This window comes from Peromyscus eremicus, chromosome 13, assembly GCF_949786415.1.
Source record: "Peromyscus eremicus chromosome 13, PerEre_H2_v1, whole genome shotgun sequence".
Classification (NCBI taxonomy): domain Eukaryota; kingdom Metazoa; phylum Chordata; class Mammalia; order Rodentia; family Cricetidae; genus Peromyscus; species Peromyscus eremicus.
Window position 1 is genome coordinate 21,225,026 of NC_081429.1, and position 21,090 is coordinate 21,246,115.

Here is a 21,090-nt window from a genome sequence, read left to right on the forward strand (position 1 = left end):
ATGGGTGACACCCTCAGACCAGGGTCATTAACAGGCAGGGCTCAGCCACCTTCCTTGAATAGGTCTGTAAAACAAAGCATAGTGTAAAGTAGGAAAGGGAGCTTTGTTCAGTGTGACTCCCCTGGGGAGGGAGCAAAGAGGTCTGCTTATCTCCCTCACTGCTGCCAAGTCCATCTTTGGAGTCCTAACATGAGCTTTAGGTTTAAACAAAAGGTAAGAGATATGGTCAAATGTGGTCCAGCCCATCATGACAAGCCAGCTGTATGGAGCCAGGCTCCCCTCTGCCTAGTCCCAGAGCCTCAGCCTTTTCCTTCTCCTGGTATGAGATCCTAAGGGAAATTCCAGTTCCTGGAGGTACATCATCAGCTCAACCGTCTGATAGACAAAGGAAGGACACAGGTGTCCCTAGAATATCTTTGTTCTTGTGAAGATGGTCCCAGGCTCCTCTCCCCAGCCCTCCCCTGTTCTCTGAAATGCTGGAGATACTTCAAAGGGTCTGATAAGTAAACTGTCTTAAGAGTATCACCACATACTTGTGGGGGGACACAGGAGCCAATAGCATATATGGCCAGGCCTTCACAGCTTCATCAGCTGTTGTTACCTACCACTTTCACAGCCCCTCTGGCTCTTTCCCTGTCCCCATCCTGCACCTACCCCCTGAGAAGGGTGTGTTTCAGCTCGGAGACCCAGTCCATGCCAAGGAACTGAATCCTCAGCAAGTCACAGCTACCCACATCTCTGCTCCATGGGGCTTCAGCCCCAGCAAAGAGGGCGCTGCCTACCAGGCCAAGTCATCAGAAGTTAATCCCCTTGGCCCTCTTCCTCAGACCACAGAGAAGAGCAGGGCTTCTTCAGATGGCCTCCAGCCAGGCTTCTCTGGGGAAGCCCACTACTATTCCAAGCTGCCAAGCCTATATGGTCTCTGGATCCAGTCTTATTTCCACCCCTCTGCTTGGAATTGCTCTCGTCACCTGATCCGCCTGGTTTGTTTTCTTGATACTGTGGAAGTCTAGAGAGCTGGCAGGATTGAGAAATGGGAAAGCAAAACCTCACATGGGCTGCACCAGTGGGAGTGCAGAAAGAGTGCAGAATCCCAACCAGCAGACCACTAGGGGCAGTCAGGTTTGTCTGGAGAGTGTGGGGCAGACCATGCTTTCCAAAAAGAGGACTTCGGAAGACCCGTGGTGTCTTGGGACTGCTTAAGATCCTGGGTTTTCACCAGGCAGTGGTGATACATGCTCCCAGCTCTTTGGGAGGCAGAGGCAGGGATCTTTGAGTTCTGGAACAGCCAGGGTTACCCAGAGAAATCCTGTCTTGAAGGAAAAAAAAAGAAAAGAAAAAGGAAGCTCCTGGGTTTTGAAGCCTGGGGCTGGAACTTGACACAATCTAACTTTAGGGCAACAGTAACTCAGCCCACAGAGCCTGGAAGTGAGTTAAGGAGGCAGAAACTGAAGCATCACAGGTTGGCAAGCTTGAGGAGTCCCAGGAGGCACTCCAGATGGCACTGTCCTCACAAAGTGGGGTCTGGCTGCAGGGCTACTCAGCGTTTCCTGATGGCCAGGCCCACCAGCAGTCCCTCTGGGCACGGATGTGGCACAGAAGGGGAAGAAACACACCACTGCCTTGGGGCTCACTTCATGGGCTGCGGAGAATGTGACCTGACTCATCTAAGTGCAGAAGTCAGCAAGGAGCCCCCCAGGAGGCAGGTCCTGCAGCCCTGTTGTGTGACACTGTTCCCAGGAGATGGGAACAAAAGTCTACTTATCTCTGATAGGGAACCGATGTGAGGCGCCCACCAAAGTCCAACTCGGTGAACCAATGAGTTTTACTGGGGTTGCAGGGATATGGGTGAAGGGTGACAGGGGTGGACACTTCTCAAAGACAGCTGCCATCACCCAAAGCCTGCTGCAGCCTGTCAGCCACCAAAGCTGGAACACTGGAGCACACCGCACAACCCGCAGGCAGTGAGAGGTCCCTTTCAGATAGCTTGGTTGGCCTGAGCCTTTTCCAGGTAGCTCAGCTTGTCCTGGCGTGCCTGCCAACAGCCCCATGATCAGCTTCAGGCACTTCCTGAAGCTGCTTTGAGTTCTTTGCTGAGCTTAAGGAGATTCCTCTCAAGATGGACTGTTTACTTTCCCTTAGATTCTCTTCTGGTGAATATCCCGTGTGTTAATGAGCTTCCCTCCACGGTGGAAGGTCGTCATTTCATAGGAACTGCCTCACAGCATCCCACCACTTGCTCCTATGTCCTTTCTGCCCGATTTTCTGCAGTGGTCCGGAGCCTTGGAGGGGGTAACATGGAAATCTGACTGGTCTTCTAACTCTAGTAGGGTAGGGAAACTTTTTTAAGTTTTAAAAGACAAGAGTCTCTCTGTTTCAAGACAGGCAGCCCTGGCTGCCCTGGATTCGTTCATTCTATAAACCAGGCTAGCCTCAAACTCACAGAGATCTACCTGCCTCTACCTCTTGAGTGCCGGGACTAAAGGTATGCACCAACACAGTTCAGCACTTTTTTTTTCTTTTTTTTTAAATCTGTTTCTAGAACATGGCTGATGGTCAATGTCAGTGGTATTTCTTCGGTGGTAAAATACAAGTGTGGAAAATACAGAGAACAAGAAACAGAAGAACATAAATGATCGTTGACAGCAGCAATAACCTCTAGTTATAAGGGCAAGTGTTGGGAAGTGCTCAGCTAGTACATCGTACTCACTGACTAGAGCAATGGCAATTGTTTTTCTCTGGGACCTATGACTTCCCTGGCCATAGGTTCTGTGTAAGCCCCTAGCACTAGATGTGAATTTCCTCTCATGAAGCAGACCTTCGTCTAATCGGAGAGCTGGGTCCATCCATAAATACATGTGCCACTATGGCACTATCTGGCAAGTCTTGTCAGGCACTTTTTGTTATCAGGTATGCAGAATCCATAACTGAGTAGGACTTGGGATCATAATTATTCTCAGTGACCTGAGTAACATCTCTGGTGATACAAGAGCTGGACCATAGGATGGGAACACTTCCAACTCAGTTCAAGACCTGCAACCAAAGCAAGGGATGTCTTCAGTAAGAGTGTTGCACCATCCAGTTTTGGAATGTAACCAACATCAATGGAGATCTTTATTGTTTTAGTGGCCTCTAGAGCATCCCTGGCCAACATCTCAGGAGGTAATCCACCCCTAATACTGGGATTTTTAACAACTTTATAGTTTCTGTGAGCATCTGTTTTTACTTTTACAAGATATCCTTGTTTATTCTTTGTGAACTGATTTTTTGTTAGTTTTAGTGTGTGTGTGGTTTTTTTTTTTTTTTTTTAGATTTACTTATTTAGGGCTGGGCGGTGGTGGTGCACGCCTTTAATCCCAGCACTTGGGAGGCAGAGCCAGGCAGATCTCTGTGAGTTCGAGGCCAGCTTGGTCTACAGAGGGAGATCCAGGACAGGCACCAAAACTACATGGAGAAACCCAGTCTCAGAACGCCCTCCCCACCCCCCCACCAAAAAAGATTTATTTATTTAGCATGTATACAATGTTCTACCTGCATCCCTACAGGCCAGAAAAGGGCACCAGATCTCACTACAGATGGTTGTGAGCCACCATGTGGTTGCTGAGAATTGAACTCAGGAAGAACAACCTTAATCTGTGAACCATCTCTCCAGCCCATGTATTTTTTTTGTCTTGGTTGATTTTTTTAAATTTATTTTTTAATTACACTCATGATATTCATTAATTTGTGGTATTCATTGATTACATTTGCAGTATTCATTCAATAACTATATTTATGATATTCATTAATTTCATGATATTATGTCCTGATACTACTGTCCGTTTGTGGGGCTTTTCCATCACACAAAACAGAGATTCTGTACTTAGGAAATCATTGCTCTATATTCCTTTCTTCTTCATATATATATTCTATATATTTCAATTCTATAGTATTTGTCCTTTTTTTTAAATGTAAAAACATTTTATGTACAACTATAGGAGAAATAATACACAGATAGCTTGAACATAAAAACAGGTTATAATTCAAAAGTCCAAGGTTATTTAAAACTGGAAAATACTTTCTTTGTAGAAAATAGTAAAAAATGATAACATTTCCCAATAAGCCCTTTTAAGCCAAGTTTTCGGTTCAGTGTGAGGTTCCTAGGAAGCCATGGGCCGGCCTGTGTTCCAGGTGCTTGGGATTCAGTCTCCCTCATTTCATGGCTTTCTTTCCCACTTGCGCATTCTCTCATAGGTGGCAGTGCTGTCCCACCAGAAGTCGCTCCATGTAGCCATCAGGCAGGCCATGGAGTCTAGCTGCAAGGACGGGGAGTCACCGTCACCAAGGCACTGTGTCATCGTAAACATACATAGTGTGGAGGTCAGTGGTGACGGGGATAATGCGCCTCTTTCTTCTCGAATCTGCCATTGTGGAGAGTGACATAGTTCCTTCCTTGAATGCCCGAGCTTAGAATTTCTCTGAAGATAGGGCCTGATCGAGGGTGACCTGAGCAGAGGTCCTGTCTTCTCAGGTCCTGGCTCTCCAGCAGGAGTGAGAACTCCAGAGACCCAGTTTAAAACAAAATGGCTTCTTTCTGTGCTCATCACCTGTCCTTCAGCCAGGCTGCCGCTGACATTCTTCTGGCCTCTGCAGGCACAGAACACATATGCGGTGTGTGTAACACATGCAGACATTGATGTGCCAAAAAATAAAAAATAAATAAATGCTTAAAAAGAAACCCACCAAGCTCATGAGAACTATGTGGCCAAGGATGGTGAGAGGAACAGAGCAGATTTTGCTCCGTGTGTCTTGTCTTGTGCTAGCTCTAGGCTTCAGGGAAGCCTAGCTACTCTGACCTGCAGTTTGCCCTTGGGTTCACGTTGTGGCTTTAGTAAACATCCTCTACGGCTAAAGAAAACAAAGAAACCCACAAATTAAACAAAGAATTAAAAAAAAAAATTCTTAGAGGTATATGTCAAGGATGTCAGAGCCCCACAAATGGCGCATGACCTCCGATTTCTGGGGCTGAGCCATTGTTCCCCTTTCTGATGATCTCTGGCTGCTGTCTCTCCCTCACCATCTGCCTTTCCCATCACCAGAGGACTGGGGACAGGGCACTGCAGCATGGTGGCCGGGATTACTCTGCCACCACTGTCCTAGGGCCTGGAAGCTAAGGAAGAGTTTTCAGAATACTATTTCATGGGAAGTGAGAATTACATGAAATTAACACTGGTGCCCATTAACAATGTATTATTACCAGAAGACATGGCTAATCATCCAGGCTGGCAGCGTGCCACATGGCTGCTCTCAGTCCGTCTGTCTCATCCCTTCTATCCTCCCGGGCTCTGCCCAGCTGTGACCTTCACACAAGACAGTCTCCTCCAACTCCCTGTATTTCCATGCACCCTCTGAGGTCCATGACTCTGTTTACCTGTTTTCATGAGGACTTACCTCAGCACCTTTGTCTTCCTGGTTGTCCTGGACTCTGCCAGCTCCCTGTGGATGGCTTGGCCACCAGACTACCGATCCTGGGATCCAGCCCCTACTGAGGGCCTGGCACATGACCGTGTCCATCGAGTGTCAACTGACAAAAGAACAGCTCAGATCATTGCACAAAGGCAGCCCAGAAGCTGGGCTCAAACCTCAGACCCAGTCTTCTCTCTCATTCCTTGTAGGTAAGAATGGGATCAGGGCTGTGGAGGAAGAACCGTTCCCATGATGCTACAGGGGACCGGAGCAGGCACATGCCAGGAAGTGAGGAACAGGCTGCATGGCTAGAGCTGTAAGCCCAGCTCTGTCACATATCCCACACCTGGAACAAAATCCTAAGAGATGCAGTGACACAGGTCACAGGGCCACCCTCTGACACGTCTGGAGAGACCCTCCTCCAGGTCTCAGAAGCCAGAGGAAGGATTCTCAAGGAAGTTGTCGCCCTCTTGAGGGCAGAGCTCTTACTACAAGGATGCTGCAGGGACCTAAATCAAGAAAACGGATTTATGGCTTCATCATCTAGCTCCTAAGTGCTTTTGGCCTACAGCTGGCTCTGTCCATGCAGTTGTTGGCACACTGGGGAGCAGAGGACCCCTAGTGGTGGGACTGGACAGTCTGAGAACTCCTTGGACTTAGAAAGGGAGCTGTGAACGGGAACATCAGTGTAACAGCTCCTGGCTCGAAAGACCTAGGCTCGAAAACCCCAGGAGCCTTTCTAGGTTGAAACTCAAGAGTTTCATTCACGATAGTGAAGATGGGTCATGTCTAGGAGGGTCATAACTGGCAACAGCCTTGTGGCCTTGCCGTGTTGTCTGGCTTCTCTACCATCCATACCTTCCCAGGCTGAGGGTTTTGGGCAAACAGCCGTATCCTCAGAAGACTGAGTCACAGAGGTTCTTGAGGGGTTCAGTAGTAAACAGAGAGCCAGGCTGGAGACAGTAGAGGCCTGAGGGTACTGTTTCTCCCAAGAGTCTGCATCATGAAGCCCCCTCACAGTCCTTGCTATATTTTCCACACCACATCAGACCTTTGCGGGGACACTTATCCAAACCAGTCAAGAAGGTGTGATGACTCACTGTCACCTCTGACTGCTGGGATTATTTTGTTAACCCACCAATCCTAGCCGCTAGACCTGTGTGTAAAATGAACGACGATGAAGCCTGTTTGATGCAGCGTGAAGTGACTTTAGGGTTAAAAAGGATGTTGGGGTTAAGATGGCGAGGTCCTGCATACTAGAGGGCTGGTACACACGAGACAGCTAGAGAAGAGGAAGGACTGGGGTCTGAGAAGACCAGGCCGGTATGAGCATGTCTGGCTCTCATTCCCATGAAACCTCCCCTGCCCTAAGGAACACATGAAAAACGCTGATGCCTGTTTCCGTAGTATTCTTGATCCTAATGCAGCTATTTGTAACAGACTAAACTGTGAGAACAACTTCTGAAAAGCCTCCCACTATCTCCAGCCCATCCCACAGACGAGGGTCTAGATACGAGGTAACCGAGACAGAGTGCAGTCCATCCATGAGAGTTAGCTACTGCAAGCTTTGCCTTGAGCCTCTGATGCCTATGAGTAGGTGAGAACAAAACCAGCATAATTAATTAAAGGCTAGCAGACCCCAGAAGGATTGAGTCTAGCTGCTGCCCAGCTCCTTATACAGCGGGCAAAAGGGCAGAGAATGAATCATTCTTGTCTCTTGGGAAAGAAGAGGGAGAAGGGGCCCCAAGCTTGAGGCTGTGGTTAGGATTTCTAGCCACAGCCTCTGCAAGTGGGTCATGTCCAGTGTCCTTTATGCAGTAAACAGAGTTTAATAAGGACCGATCGCTATGCCTTCTGTGCTGTGTGCGCTTTTTAGTGACAGAAAACCAAATCTCGACAGATTGACTGTTCCTCAGAGCCTGGCAATTCTTTATTTTTCATTACCCAACTCTAACGAATTCACCGTAGTACAACTTCGTACCTACAGTACTGCGAAACAGATTCACTATGTACATTAAGGAGGAAAAATTCATAAATAGATGCATGAAGTACTACACCAAAAAAAAAAAAAAAACCCTCTTCAGGCTTTATATCTCTGATAAATTTATTTTAACGTTTAACATTCTTCCAGAAAAGTCTTATTTAGCAACGATAACTGGACAGACCAAAAATCTAACGTCGGAGGTTAGATCAAGGCTCGATCCCTTAAGGCTCGATCCCAATATCGGCGGACGCTCACACCCCCTTCAAACCCAGGCTCACAGCCTGCCGGTGATCTGAAGTGCGCAGGCGCAGTGGCGCGGAGGGCGTGTCCGCGTGTCCGGTTTTCCTGCGGGCGGACGCTCCTCCTCCAAGTGCAGCCGCGGTTCCAACTCAGCCGCCGCTTGCTCGCCTTGGCGAGACCGTCCTGCGGCTGAGGTGAGTTCGGTGCTGCGTGGGGGCAGAGCTGAGGGCGAAGGAAGCGAAGCGAGAAAAGTCAGGCTCGAGCGGAGACGCAAACGGAGGGCGCCAGCGAGAGCCACGGGGCGGAGTGAGCGGAGCGCGCGGAACGGCCGGAAGTGGGGGGTGGGGGGTGGAGACAGCGCGTGATTGACTGGCCGAGAACCAATGCGAGGGGCAGCCCGGGGATAGCGGCGCCTTCAGGTTGAATGTGTGGAGTGTGGTGAGTTCTAAAATTTAGGAAAGCTGTATTAAGCGATTTTTTTTTCTCCAGGGAATTATTTTATCTAGTGAACGTCAGGTGTGCACCATTACCACCTCTGTTAAACATGAAGACACAGGTTTTATTGATAATTACTAACTTGAGATCCATTTTGGCAATCTGCCCCGGGGCCCGGCCGGTACTGTTAAGTGCTCTGCTGTACTGCTGTTTTTTAGGGTTCAGGAAGGAAGATCGGATGTATGTAAATCTACCACAGTGATAATGGAAGTGGCGTAAAAGTGGGAGTCAATAATAAATACATAGTTCCCACACTGTCCTGAAATCCAGGCTAGCTTGCAGTTTTCATATGCAGGGAGTCCCTGTCTGCCAGCTGCGCCTGTATGCCTGGTATATTCCCAGACAGCGACACTCTTCACCTCCGAGTGCATCATTCCAGGCAATCGCCTTTTTAGTCTTGCTGGTTCTGTTGTACTTAGGTGAGCTTGACCGAAGCAGAGCTCTCTGGACCCGGGTTAAATCCGTGCTTCTCTTCTTGGAGTAGCTAATGTTTCCTCTCCTAACACCCCCGACAGCTAGTGAGCCGTCACCCCAGCCAGCAATTATTTAATTTCTGTAGCATCAGCAGCCAGCAGCCATGTTCTGTTATGATGTTGGTGATAGGTTAAGTGAGATTAAAAAAAAAAAGAGGAGGCTGCAGAATGTTTAACACATGCCAAATGCTCAGAATTTATTGGTTACCTTTTAAAAATTATTTTTATTTTATCATTTTATGTGTATGGATATTTTGCTCGCATGTATGTCTGGATCCCTGGAACTGGAGTTAGAGGCAGTTGTGAGCTGCCATGTGGGTGCTGGGAATTGAACATGGGCCCCTCAGGAAGAGCAGCCAGTGCTCTTAACTGCTGAGCCATCTCTCCAGCCCCCGTTGGTTACTTTTCTTCTCCTTCCCTTCATGTTTTAATGGTTTTTCAGTTACATAGCTCTTTTTATTATTGAATTATCTTAGTTTGTGATTTGGGTCTTGGTTTTTGTTCTTTTGTTTTGGTAATTTCTCCACCTGGGCAGTCATTTTTCTACCTCTAACTATAATTGGAAGAACACATTGGTAACTGCTTTTCCTCATAAATAGATTGACAGCTCTCACTGTCATTTAGGATACTGCAGTTAAAAAAAAAGTTTTCAATTTATTAATAATAAACTGGGTCTTAGGGTTATTAATATTTGGACTTAGAGGAGATGGACCTGTCCGGTTAACTCTCAAGAGGGTTGTGGGTGAATGTGACCTCCAGATGGCAAAGAGATGGTAGAGGAAAACACAGTTTCAGAAGAGACACAACATGGGGAGCTGAGAGCCCTTGACCTGGCACGGGGAGAGGAATCCTGTGGCCCTAGTATTGGGAAGCCATCCCAGTCAGAGATTAGTGGCTGTGAAAAGCGTCCTTCCAGTCTGGCACCAAACAACTTTTTTTTAGTGGGAACCCCCAGACTCCCACTCGCTGCTAGTAAGCTGTCTGCCATTGAGCCCCAGGAAGCTCTTACGTCTTGAGGCCAGAAAACGATGACCAGTAGATGGCGCTGCCTGTGTCGCTCTAGAGGTTAGGATGTAGCAAAGCAGATGTGAGCTGTCCGGTGCAGGAGGCTGTGGATGTGAACTGTCTGAAGGAGCCTGGCCCTTCTGTGCCGTTTCCCTTAGTTTTAAGGGCCTCCTCGGTCGCAGGAGCAGGTGAGGCAGCTGGGGCGTGGGAATGCCCCATCACAGAGTCCTTGGAGAAGGAAGGAATCACAGGGGCAGCTTTGAGCCAAAGGACGCTCGCCTTGGCGTGAAAGTGCTCTGCTTTTGTGGAGGCACTGGAAGGCTATTCCGTAGCAGCGTGAGAGGCTCATGTTAGGGGTTTCCTGGGCTGGACTCTGCAATAATAATGTCTGACCAGCACCGTCAGATTGAATGTACGGCCCTGGCATATCATGTGTATGTATAAATGGACAGAATGTGGTCTCTGCTTGCCAGAAAATGTACAGCTGAGAGGGGAATTCTGTGACAAGTGAGAAAACTGCTTTGGGCTAAAGATTTCAAGCCAATTCATGGCTCATGAGAAAGGTAGTAGATTTCTCTTACTTTTTTTTTTAAACTCTAGGGCAATGGCTGACGAAAGCCAGGAGATCGGTGGCATCCATTTCCCTTTCCCCTTCCCACCCTATCCTATCCAGAAGGACTTCATGGCGGAGCTCTACAAGGTTTTGGAGGCTGGCAAGATTGGGATCTTTGAGAGTCCAACTGGCACAGTGAGTATGAGGGATGAGGGAGTGTCAGCCACTAAGACAGCCTGGAGGTAGCCTTGCTTTCCTTGACAGTTCTGTGCAGACATTGCCTTCCTTGAGAAGAAAGCGGGCACAGGAGTCGTCAGTTTATCTTTCTGCATAGTACTGACTTCCGCTATTAAACTGTTAAGCACAGCACCACAGTTTGAGGAAAATCAGGCTAAAGGCAGCTGAGACTTGAAAATTGCAGTGGACAGTGTAACACCAATGCTTTGGGATTTCTCTGGCACACTGCTGCTTTGATGTTCTGGGACATAAACATGGCTGTGGCTTTTCTCCAGGTTCGGCGTACTGTTTTAGAGTGTAGGATATGGGTTCCTGAGTGCTGTTAGGCGCCCACTGAGGGACCCTCCGTTTTCCTTCCTGACCCAGATTGAGTGAGCGATGTAGTTGAGGTGGGCTGTTGAGACTGAAAGGGCTGTGGCTGGTGATCCCCAGCTTCTTTCCGGCACTCTGGTGTGTTACCTTGCGTGGTGAGTACTATGTGATGGTGTGAAGATTCTCAAACTCTAGGCTTCAACCTCACAGATACAAAAGCCTCTGGTCCCTGTTAACTGCATGCCTGGTATCTGTAGAGCTTGGCAAGGTTGGCCTACGGGAGGCTCTTCACATGAGTTTTCTGAACGAACAAATGAAAGACAGTGAATTATCCCCATCCTTATAAGTGTGCAGAAGTACATCTCTAGAATTGACACCCAGGATTCTGGGACAGAAAATATGTCTTCTGGGATACTCCATTGTTCCTTTTCATTCCTTTTACACCAGTGGTTCTCAACTTGTAGGTCGTGACCCCTTTGGGTCACAAAAATGAAAAAAAAATGGCCCTTTCACAGGAGTCACATATCAGATCTCCTGCATATCAGATATTTACATTATGATTCATAACAGCAGCAAAATTACAGTTGTGAAGTAGCAGCAAGAATAACTTTATGGTTGGTGGTCACCACACATGAGGAACTGTATTAAAGGGTCGCAGCGTTAGGAAGGTTGAGAACCGCTGCTCTATATGGTGAGTGGAAACATTTTCTGGGTGCCTTGTGAAGATTGTTCTATGGCTTAGGAGCATATTTGGATTTGCAGGGTTTTTGTTTTTTGAAACAGGGTTTCTCTGTGAGTACTTGCTATCCTGGAACTCACTCTGTAGACCAGGCTGGCCTCGAACTCAGAGATCTACCTGCCTCTGCCTCCCAAGTGCTGGGATTAAAGGCATGTGCTACCACAGTCCGACTGGATCTGCAGCTTTTTAACAAGTTCCAGTCAGCCTCTTTTAGTACCATTAGCATTATTATTATTATTTTTTAATTTCTATTTTACATTACTTGAGACAAACCAGGGCCTCAAACATAGCAGTGGAGCTCTTTACCACCCACTTACCTTGCAGCCCTCTCAGTCTGTGATTTTTATGGTCTTCTTACAATACCTAAGCCTGTGGGACTTTAGTTACCGTCGGTGTTTGTGTTAGAGTGCACGCTGTTAACTTTGGAAGGTGATTTGGGGTGTACCCTTAGGAACTGCTGCTCCCTTTTTAGTGAGGCTAGATAGGGGCTCTGTCCCTGGGCCATTGGTGCACGCTAGTGTCTTACTGTCTTGCCCAACAACATCTGAAGACAGTATTTCTTTTCCACAGTCAGCACATGACCAACCCCCCAGGCTCTTCTGGAGGAGTGCTGCTTGGATTTCTTTCCATTTAGTGTTTTCTGGAAATGGAAACAGTGCAGTGGGGTGTTCTTTAAGTTGTGTGATCTGTCTATTCCTCAGAAGGGTCATCCTGCCAAGAACCATTCAAAATATTAATGAAAGCTGATAGATTCCACATCTCAGGATAGTGATATTCCATCATTATTTAAAAGTAGCAAGTACTCCATTTCTTACTTTACTGCCAGGTATTTTTTTGTATTCTGCTTTCTGTATATTAACTATCCTAACGCTTGTGTCGGCTGCATGAGTGGATCTTACTATTTTCTGTCCCAGTTTTGCATATATATGGAAATGAGCTTTGAGAGTCAGCTCAGAGTCCCAGAGCTAGTAAGATGAGTTACTGTTTCATCCAGGATTGCAGGCGAGGAGTCTAAGGCTTATTATGTACCTCCCAGGGCAGGTAGGTCTAGAACCCTGGTCTGCAGACTCACAGCCACCCTGGACTAAGTAGGCAGAGGGGTCAGTAGACAGAAGGCTAGCTCTAAAGATTCACCTGAAACCCAAATGGGTCCTAGGAGCAGCAGCATGGGGAACTCCTCCCTAGAACTGTGTCCCTCTCCTGGGACTTCATAGATAGCGTACCACAGATTGGGTGCACAGCAGAAATCCTGCATCTTACAGTTCTGGAATCACATATTAGCAGGTTTGGTTCATTCTGAGGGCTATGTGGGAAGGGTATCCAGGCCCACTCCTTGGCTTGTAGATGCCATCTTCTTCCTGTGTTTCTTCATGGTGCCTTTCTTCTGTGTGTGTCTCCATCTGAATGTCCCTTTTTCATAAGGTTCCTAATCCTTGTAAGAATTAGGATCCACCTAAGATCCTCCTGTTAACTAATTGGATCCGCCGTGATTCTGTTTCCAGGTAAGTTCACATCCTGAGATACTGGAGTTAGAGTTCAGCCCCGGGGGTGCATGTCCACCTGTGAAAGGGACCATGGAAAACTGACCTTAGTCAAGAACAGGGTTGTGGACAGCAGTAGTCTTCAACAGTAGGGACTCCTGGGACTGACTATGTTGTGTCTGGACTTCAGTTGCCTTAAAGCTTAGAGTCCAACGTGGCCTTGGCAAGAATTTGGGATTTGTCTTTGTTTTTTTTTTTTTTTTTTTTTTCAAGACAGGGTTTCTCTGTGTAGCTTTGGCACCTTTACTGGAACTCACTCTGTAGCCCAGGCTGGCCTGGAACTCACAGAGATCCGCCTGCCTCTGCCTCCCGAGTGCTGGGATTAAAGGCGTGCACCACCACCGCCCAGATGGATTTCATGCTTTGTATTTCTTGGCTATTAGTGAATTTTTTCCACCATTGTTTAGTTATATTAGTTTGCAGTGTTTGTAAGTTGAGACGACACTTGAATTCTTTTGGAACGTGGAGCTATGTGGTTTCAAAGCTGCTCGTTACTGCTTCTTGGACCAGGTTTTACACCCCCTGGCCTGTTTCTGTGGACTCTGCTACTAACTCGTTTCCTTTCTACATGGTCTCAGAGCATCCTCACGCTTAGAAGTACAGCTTCTTACTGTTAACCGGGGAAGCTGTCCTTCCGGGAAGCTTGGCTGCTGGCCTTGTGTGAGGTCATCCTTCTTCCTGCAGGGCAAGTCCTTAAGTCTCATTTGTGGGGCCCTCTCCTGGCTCCGCGACTTTGAACGGAAGAGAGTGCAGGCGGAGGCCCGTCTCCTTGCACCTGGGACCGGCCCCACGTGTGGTGGGCAGAACTCGCTTCCATCTTCCTCCTCTTGCCAAGAGCCCTCTGGCACCCCGAGGGCTGGCGGAGAACCTGACTGGGTCACTGAATTTGTTCAGAAGAAAGAAGAAAGGGACCTGGTGGAGAGGCTGAAGGTGAGCTCCGAGGGGCTGAGAGGGGAGCGATCAGGGACACAGCTCTCCCTGATTATTTTCAATTTATTACAAGTTGAGGAATTCCGTATCCTTTGTTTTGGTGGTGCCTTTCAACCCTTCTGTGAACTTGTGTGGCTATCGCCGTCTCTTTCTGATGCGAGCAGACCTTTCCCATGTATGGCTCACTCGGCGAGGGACTCGGTTGAAGAATGACTTTTGTATGCCCCAGAGAGAGAGGATGTAGCTCTTTTGCACTGACCTGCAGTGGGGCCAGACCTGCAGAGATGGAGCGTGTGTGTGTGTGTGTGTGTGTGTGTGTGTGTGTGTGTGTGTGTGTGGTGGGGGTAGGAGGGTTGGTTCGGGGTGGCGGGGAGGTGTGTGAGGCAAGGACGAGAAGGCCCCTAGTAGACCCCTCGCTGAGAAGGGCCCGGGGTGGCCCTCCTGCAGGAGTCTCTCTGCTGCCCCTCTCCTTTAGGAGGAGCAGGTGAAGAGGAAGAAGCGGGAAGAGCATCTGCAGCAGGTCGGCCAGGATGGAAGAAGGCTCAAGTTTGCAGCGAAGCGCATGGTGAGCATCTGGAGGGCTGCAGCATGTGAGGCAGCTGGACGCTGCCTGCGGTGGAGGTGAGAGACCAGAGTGGTAGACTCCAGTCCCTGCTCCGTTGGCCAATAGCTAGGGATCTTAAGTGGTGGAGAACTTGAGTCTGGAAGAGGCATTTTTGAGTCGGGTAGGGAGGCTCGTGTGATGAGGTCAGCCTGGGTGCCCTGTCCTTGGTGACAGCTCTGTCGGGGAGTTGGTGGGGCCCCAGTGCTGAGACTTCTTTTTGTCTTTGTTCCTACCCAGAAGAAGGAGGAAGAGGAGACCGAGACTCTCCTGCGCCTCAGCAGGGAGATGCTGGCTGAAGGGACCGGGCCGGAACGCCTGGAGCAGCTGGAGTGTGGGGAGGAGGAGCTGGTTCTGGCGGAGTACGAGAGTGATGAGGAGAGAAGAGCCAGCAGGTGAGACCTCTGCTGCAGTCAGTCTGCAGCCCTGCTGGTGCAGCCCTGCCCTCAGGCCACCTGACGAGAGGGCCTGATAGCCAGCTGCCCTTCACTCTATTCCGGCTTTTAGAGTCCATAAATGCTGGTGACAGCCATCACTGGCCTTTACTCTGTGCTGGTCCCTTGTGTATGTTGAGATAGTTTTCCCCATGGTAGCTCAGTGGTGGAATCCTGGAGGGTATGGATTGGTCAAGTGCCATGTCTTGACCATTGCTGTGGGCTTGTAAATGGAGGGGAGAGCTAGGCCTGGACCTAGGCCACCTGGCTCTAGATCCCATATTCCCCACCACTAAAGCATGTGTGGAGTGCATGGTCCTAACTGTCAAGGAGTTCCTGACTCAAACTTGGACACTGTTTTAAGGCTTCTGGTCCAGATGGGCAGGTTCCTATTTTATGAGCTTCACTTGGGGGTGAATTAGGAAACCCAGATGGGAGGGACTTGGTCACTTCTGCATCTCACAGAGCCTTTCCAGACCTTCTTTTTTCATTCCCACCTTAATTCTCGTGGAGGGAGTCCTGAGGAGCAGGGCTTGGCGGTTGCCTGGGACATGTCTGTGTTGTATTCTGGGCTTACCCCTCGGTCCTGTTGATGTCTGAGTAAAGGGCTGCCCTCCTTGTCAGTGAGCACCCAGAGCACATTCCAGTACTTTTAGGTATTTGGTTGTCCTCCGTGTGCTGTGTGAAAACTCACCTCTCTGTTTGTCTGTCTCTTAGAGTGGATGATGATGAGGAGGATGACTTGGAGGAAGAACATATAACCAAGGTAAGCTAAGCTGCCTACTCCTTGGATGCTTCTAGAGGTGGGAGAGGGGAGTTCCTAGGCCCAGGACTCTTTGTTCTAGCAGTTTCTCAGCCTCCTGTGGGTGAAGAGCTCCCAGCCTTAGAGGTGTGTGCTTCCCAAATGCAGAGCATGATCGCTCTTGTTGCTCCCTTGACTAGCTAGGCTCAGAGGGGAGGCCTCGGGAGATGCAGCATTTGGGGCCAGGGACTCACAGGGTTTCCCTTTGCAGTGGGCACTAGTGAGGGCAAGGGAGGGGCAAGCCAGTGTTGTAGATGTAACCAACCTTCTTATTAATAAGAAACACAGAACCAATGCAAAGAAGAAAACCAAGAGGTCAGAGCTAAGAGCTAAAACCTTACCCTTCCTCCTGCGGTGGTCCTACCTCTCCGAACCAGATCTACTTCCTGTGTTAAAGTCCTTATATAGAATTTCTGTTCTGCCTTCTCATTGGTTGTAAACCCAACCACGTGACCGCCTCGTCACGGCCTGTCTATATAGACCTCCAGGTTTTCCATGATTGGTATTGAGATTAAAGGCGTGTGTATCCAATAATGGCTGTATCCCTGAACACACAGAGACTTACCTAGCTCTGCCTACCAAGTGCTGGGATTACAAGTATACGCCACCACTGCCCTGCTTTCCTATGGCTTGCTAATAGCTCTGACCCCCGGGCAACTTTATTTATTAACATACAAATAACATTTTAATATAAATAAAATATCACCATACAGTGTGCCCTCCTTATTCTTGGACTCTCATGGTGTGTTTCTCTTCCTGCTTGTATTTCACATGCGTGGAGTGTAGTGAGCCATGTGGGGTCTGTCATTCTCCATTTTAAAAGTACATGCTTTCATCCAAGATGGATCTTTTCTGTTGAAAGTAGGTGTCCTTCTCTGCTGTCTCTCTCCTCACTGCTGAATCGTAGAGTAACCAGAATGTGTACCTCAGACTCCATCTTTCCCTTCAGGGCACACGTAGGGAATAACTTTCCACCCGTGTTCTCCAGAGGGCTGAGAGGATCACTTCTGAATCAGGAGTCGGTGCTGTGGGGAAACTCACTCTCCGAGGGTCTCCAGCTCCTGCTGTGTGGTAGGACTTGAGGTCCAGTGTGAGTTGTGAGAGTTGAGTCCTAGGGACTGCTTGAACTTCCAGAGCTCTGCTAAGCCCTCCTCAGGTGTTAGCTGACCTGAGCTGACGTGTGCACTTGTAAGCGCCCTCCTTCCTCCTGCAGGACCTCAGGCCAGTATGAGATAGTCAGACCCCTCTTTGAATCCCTCACTTTCCTCTGGTCAGATTTATTACTGCAGTCGGACACACTCACAGCTGGCCCAGTTTATACATGAAGTACGCAAGAGCCCTTTCGGCAAGGAGACCCGGCTAGTCTCTCTTGGCTCTCGGCAGGTAAGCAAAGGGGGTGGGTATGGGGAGCTCAGCCCAGACAGATTCCTTCTTCTGTGTCTTTCGTCTTGGCCCAGGCATAGAAAACTGGTGGGGTGGAGGCAAGGGGGGATTGGGATCCCTGCTCCTTTGCTGGCCTATTGTTCTTGAGAAGGTGCAGGAGAAGCAGGCTGGGTAGTGGTCCTTCCTGTGACCTGTAGCCAGCACCACTTCTGGTCTTTAACAGAAGCCTGTCAGTAGTCAGTATCAAAGATGTTGAGCTGAACTAAGGAACGCTGAGAGTGGGGGACACAGTCTTTCCCAGGGAAGAGCACACCATTGGTTATCCTAGACCAAAGGGTCAGTGAAAACATAGTTACAGATGGAGCAGGCTGTAGTTAGGAATATTTATGCATGTAGGTATACATATATGGCTGTAATACCAATTCATGAAAAAAGTTTGAAAGAGATCCAGGAGCATTTGCAGAGAGGAGAGGGAAGGGAAAAATATTGTAATTATAATCTCAAAAAATAGAAATTAAAAACTGTACTATTGGTCATGCTTCTCTCATCCAGTCCCAGAGACCACAACAAAGGACAGTATATTTTATTCAATGAGCTGTTTGCTAAAAAAAAAACCTCACAGAAAACTCATCCTTTGGTTGGGAAAGAAACAGACTATTAGCACATTAAAAAAGCGTTCATTTAAGTCAGGCATGGTGGTGGGGACACATCTTTAATTTCAATACATGGGGAGGAGAGGCAGGCAAATCTCTGAGTTTGAGGCCAGCCTGGTCGATGTAGTGAGTTCCAGGAAGTCAGAGCTATGTAGTGAGACCCTGTCTCAAAAAAATAAAAAGCTGGGTGGTGGTGGTGCACGCCTTTAATCCCAGCACTTGGGAGTCAGAAGCAGGCTGATCTCTGTGAGTTTGAGGCCAGCCTGGCCTACAGAGTGAGTTCCAGGACAGCCAGGAATACAAAGTGAAACCCTCTCTTGAACCTCCCCCTTTAAACTCCCCCCCAAAACAAAAAACAACAAACTAAACAAACAAACAAACAAAAAACCCAAACCTCTCATACCCAAATGGGGCCAGGGCTCTAGCTGCAAAGAAGCAAGCTTCAAAAATACATAAAATGGGCTGGAGAGATGACTCGGTGGGTAAGAGCACTTGTTGCTCTTCCAGAGGATCCAGATTCAATTTCCAGCACCTATACGGCAGCTAACAGCCATCTGTTACTCTAGTCCAGGTGATCGTAGGCTGTCCTCTAGCCTCCTTGGGAACCAGACACACATGGTGCACAGACATACATGCAGACAGAACACCTACACACCTAAACTAGGAGTAGATAAGTCCGCACTGATCAGTACAGAGCACAGTGGGCGGCACGTTTGAAGACAGCAGCCCCAATCTCAGAAAAGGTGATGAGTTTTGTGTGCTATACCTTGGGCACAGACAAATTTCTCTCATTCAGGAAGGCAGAAGAGCAATTTAGTGGTCACATTTATATTAACGGTCCATTCTGTATTTGAGGGGAAACAGGTCAAGATGAGACAATATTTAGGGTTGACTGAGGGTGAGCTTGGTGATCGAGGTTTTGCCCAATGTGCATGAAGACCACTGCTTTCTCTCTCCTTCTCTCCTGCCTTATAGAACCTTTGTGTGAATGAAGATGTGAAAAAGCTGGGTTCTGTGCAACTTATGAATGACCGCTGTGTGGACATGCAGAGAAGCAAACACGGTATGCACAGGAACGTGGGCTGTGCTGTTCAGTGGAAGTGGCAGGAATGTGGTGGGGTTGTTATAGGGCCATGACGATGAAGACTGTGTTACCCAGAAATAATGGGCAAGCAGGCCCTGGTTCCTTCCTCAGACCCCCTCCTTGGGCAAGAACGTTACGCTTTCTGGGTCAGGGTCAGGGACCTGGCTCAGAGATGTTTGTGCCATCTGTGGAGAGTACAAAGTAAAATCCCAGAGTGCTCTGATGAGTCCACAATTGGCAACAAGAAACGTGTTTGGACATCACTGCACCTACTTCTGACCCCAGAGCTCCTTCCTCCCCTTGCTTTCTCTCAATCTCCCACCACAGAGAAGAATGGAGCTGGGGAAGACAAGCCAAAGAGAAGGAGACGGAAAATCCAGACCTCTTGCCCATTCCATAACCATGAGCAGATGCAGCTTCTCCGGGACGAGATTCTGCTGGAGGTGAAGGACATGGAGCAGCTTGTGGCCCTTGGGAAGGAGGCACGGGCTTGCCCCTATTACGGAAGCCGCTTTGCCATCCCTGCAGCCCAGGTGAGTGTGCTGGAGAAATGGGAAGTAGTTCTTGCACTAACTGGGGCTTGCAAGGCTTTCCCCTTCCTCTTTAGTAGTTGAGGATGTCCCTGCATAGGTTATGTAACGGTAACGCCCGCGTTACTGTCACCCGTTCACCATGTCCGAGCGAGGGGCTGCGGATAAAAAATAGAGACAAGAAACAGCGAGTCATTCGCCACGGCTGTAAGCCGGGTGCCAGCCGAATGCCGTTTATTGAAAGAGGGAGGAAACCTTAAATACAGGCTTACAGCACAATGGGAGATCCCCGGAGGGCAGAAGTTTGCTACTGAATGTTCTACATTCTTGCATCTAAGCTGTTAACGCCCAATATGCAGGATACACAAACAAGGAACTTCCCTAAAGCATTCAGGAGGGTGGATACCGGCAGGGAATTAGAATAGGGAGGACATCTGGTCAAGGTCGGCAAGCAGGCAACGGCTTTACTCAATATGGGAGGAGACCAGGGCCCTACAGGTCCCCCCTTTTTACTAAAAAATGAGCTTCTGACTTAGGTTGCGTGGGACGTCAGCAGGTCACCTTACCCGTCATGGAGACACCTGCCCAGGCCCCGCAAGTGCTCTGTCTTAGGTTGGTGAGCGCCCCCCAAGCATTACCCGTCTCTGAATACTCATTATCATACAGGCTCAACCACGTGAGCTGTAGAGTAAACTGTTGCCAAAGATCTCAAAGTGGCGCTGGGCTTGCAATCTGTGCGACACAGAAAAGACCAACAGTAGTCCTAACCCACCCATAGCCAGGAGGCTAAAGGCGACTGAGCCATTCCCTTCTTAAACGAGCCTTACTGCAAATTGGAGTCCTTGTAAAGTGGTATCCCATAAACAAATGGAACTTGAGTTTAAATAATTTTTACAACTTTCAAAGCCAATTTAAATGTATAAATGTAGAATTAAATTTATCATGCCCAATAAAATAAAAGATTAACTAACTGTAGTAGCTACTTTTGCTGCCAGGATCTCCATTGTGCTAGCTGTAGAACCCAATTATGAAATAGCCATCCCAGAAATAGTAGCAGCAGTGGCCACCACCGCTGTAACAGCAACAATGGCAACATCGATGTCCGAGTCTCTTCTGGAGCGTGTGAGCATCATCTGTGTCTAACTGTCACGGTCCACTGGCATGGACGCAGCTCCAGGAACACGAACCACCAAGGCCCATTTTTCTTCATCCCAGCACTACTTAGGCTGGCAGGTCTGCAAAAGAACAACTAAGAACCATAAAGAAAACAAAAACAAAAACAGCAAACAAGGAGCAGAACTAATGGTCTCATAAACGGCTACATTCAGGCTCACAAATTTTAAGGTGTCTTCAAAAGAGGCTAGAAGAATTTCAGGAGGCCAATAGATGTTGCACAGAGCCATTCCTGAAAAGTAGGTACTACACCAGCTTGAAGAGGGTTGCAAAATGTGAAAAGGCTTAGCTGGCATGTTACTGTTAACAAATGAAGGTCATTGACCTTCGGGGTTATCCTTAATCTCCAAGGTGTGACACATTCTTAACATTTTTGAAAAAAGTTACCATACATTACCTTCTGAAGAATCCAACCACATGGCTACAGTCCCTAGGCTTACAATAATGTTTGCCAAGGCTGGCCGTATTGGGCTCTC

At 48.3% G+C, this 21,090-nt stretch overlaps 1 protein-coding gene across 5 annotated transcripts in view; it reads left to right on the plus strand.

Annotated features, from left to right (window-relative positions):
* The first annotated feature begins 7,731 nt into the window (after positions 1 to 7,731).
* The window catches only part of Ddx11 (DEAD/H-box helicase 11), a 39,405-nt gene continuing 26,046 nt past the window's right edge, over positions 7,732 to 21,090 (plus strand). For 4 of the 5 annotated variants that reach the window (XM_059278676.1, XM_059278674.1, XM_059278672.1 and 1 more), the window contains exons 1-9: positions 7,732 to 7,863; positions 10,243 to 10,390; positions 13,709 to 13,954; positions 14,430 to 14,519; positions 14,796 to 14,950; positions 15,707 to 15,755; positions 17,067 to 17,174; positions 18,803 to 18,890; positions 19,239 to 19,444. In XM_059278676.1, coding sequence (XP_059134659.1) covers positions 10,247 to 10,390; positions 13,709 to 13,954; positions 14,430 to 14,519; positions 14,796 to 14,950; positions 15,707 to 15,755; positions 17,067 to 17,174; positions 18,803 to 18,890; positions 19,239 to 19,444 — 1,086 coding nt within the window. In that variant the 5' untranslated portion in view covers positions 7,732 to 7,863; positions 10,243 to 10,246. The remainder of the gene's footprint in view (positions 7,864 to 10,242; positions 10,391 to 13,708; positions 13,955 to 14,429; positions 14,520 to 14,795; positions 14,951 to 15,706; positions 15,756 to 17,066; positions 17,175 to 18,802; positions 18,891 to 19,238; positions 19,445 to 21,090) is intronic. The other variant, XM_059278673.1, reaches the window with a different exon arrangement.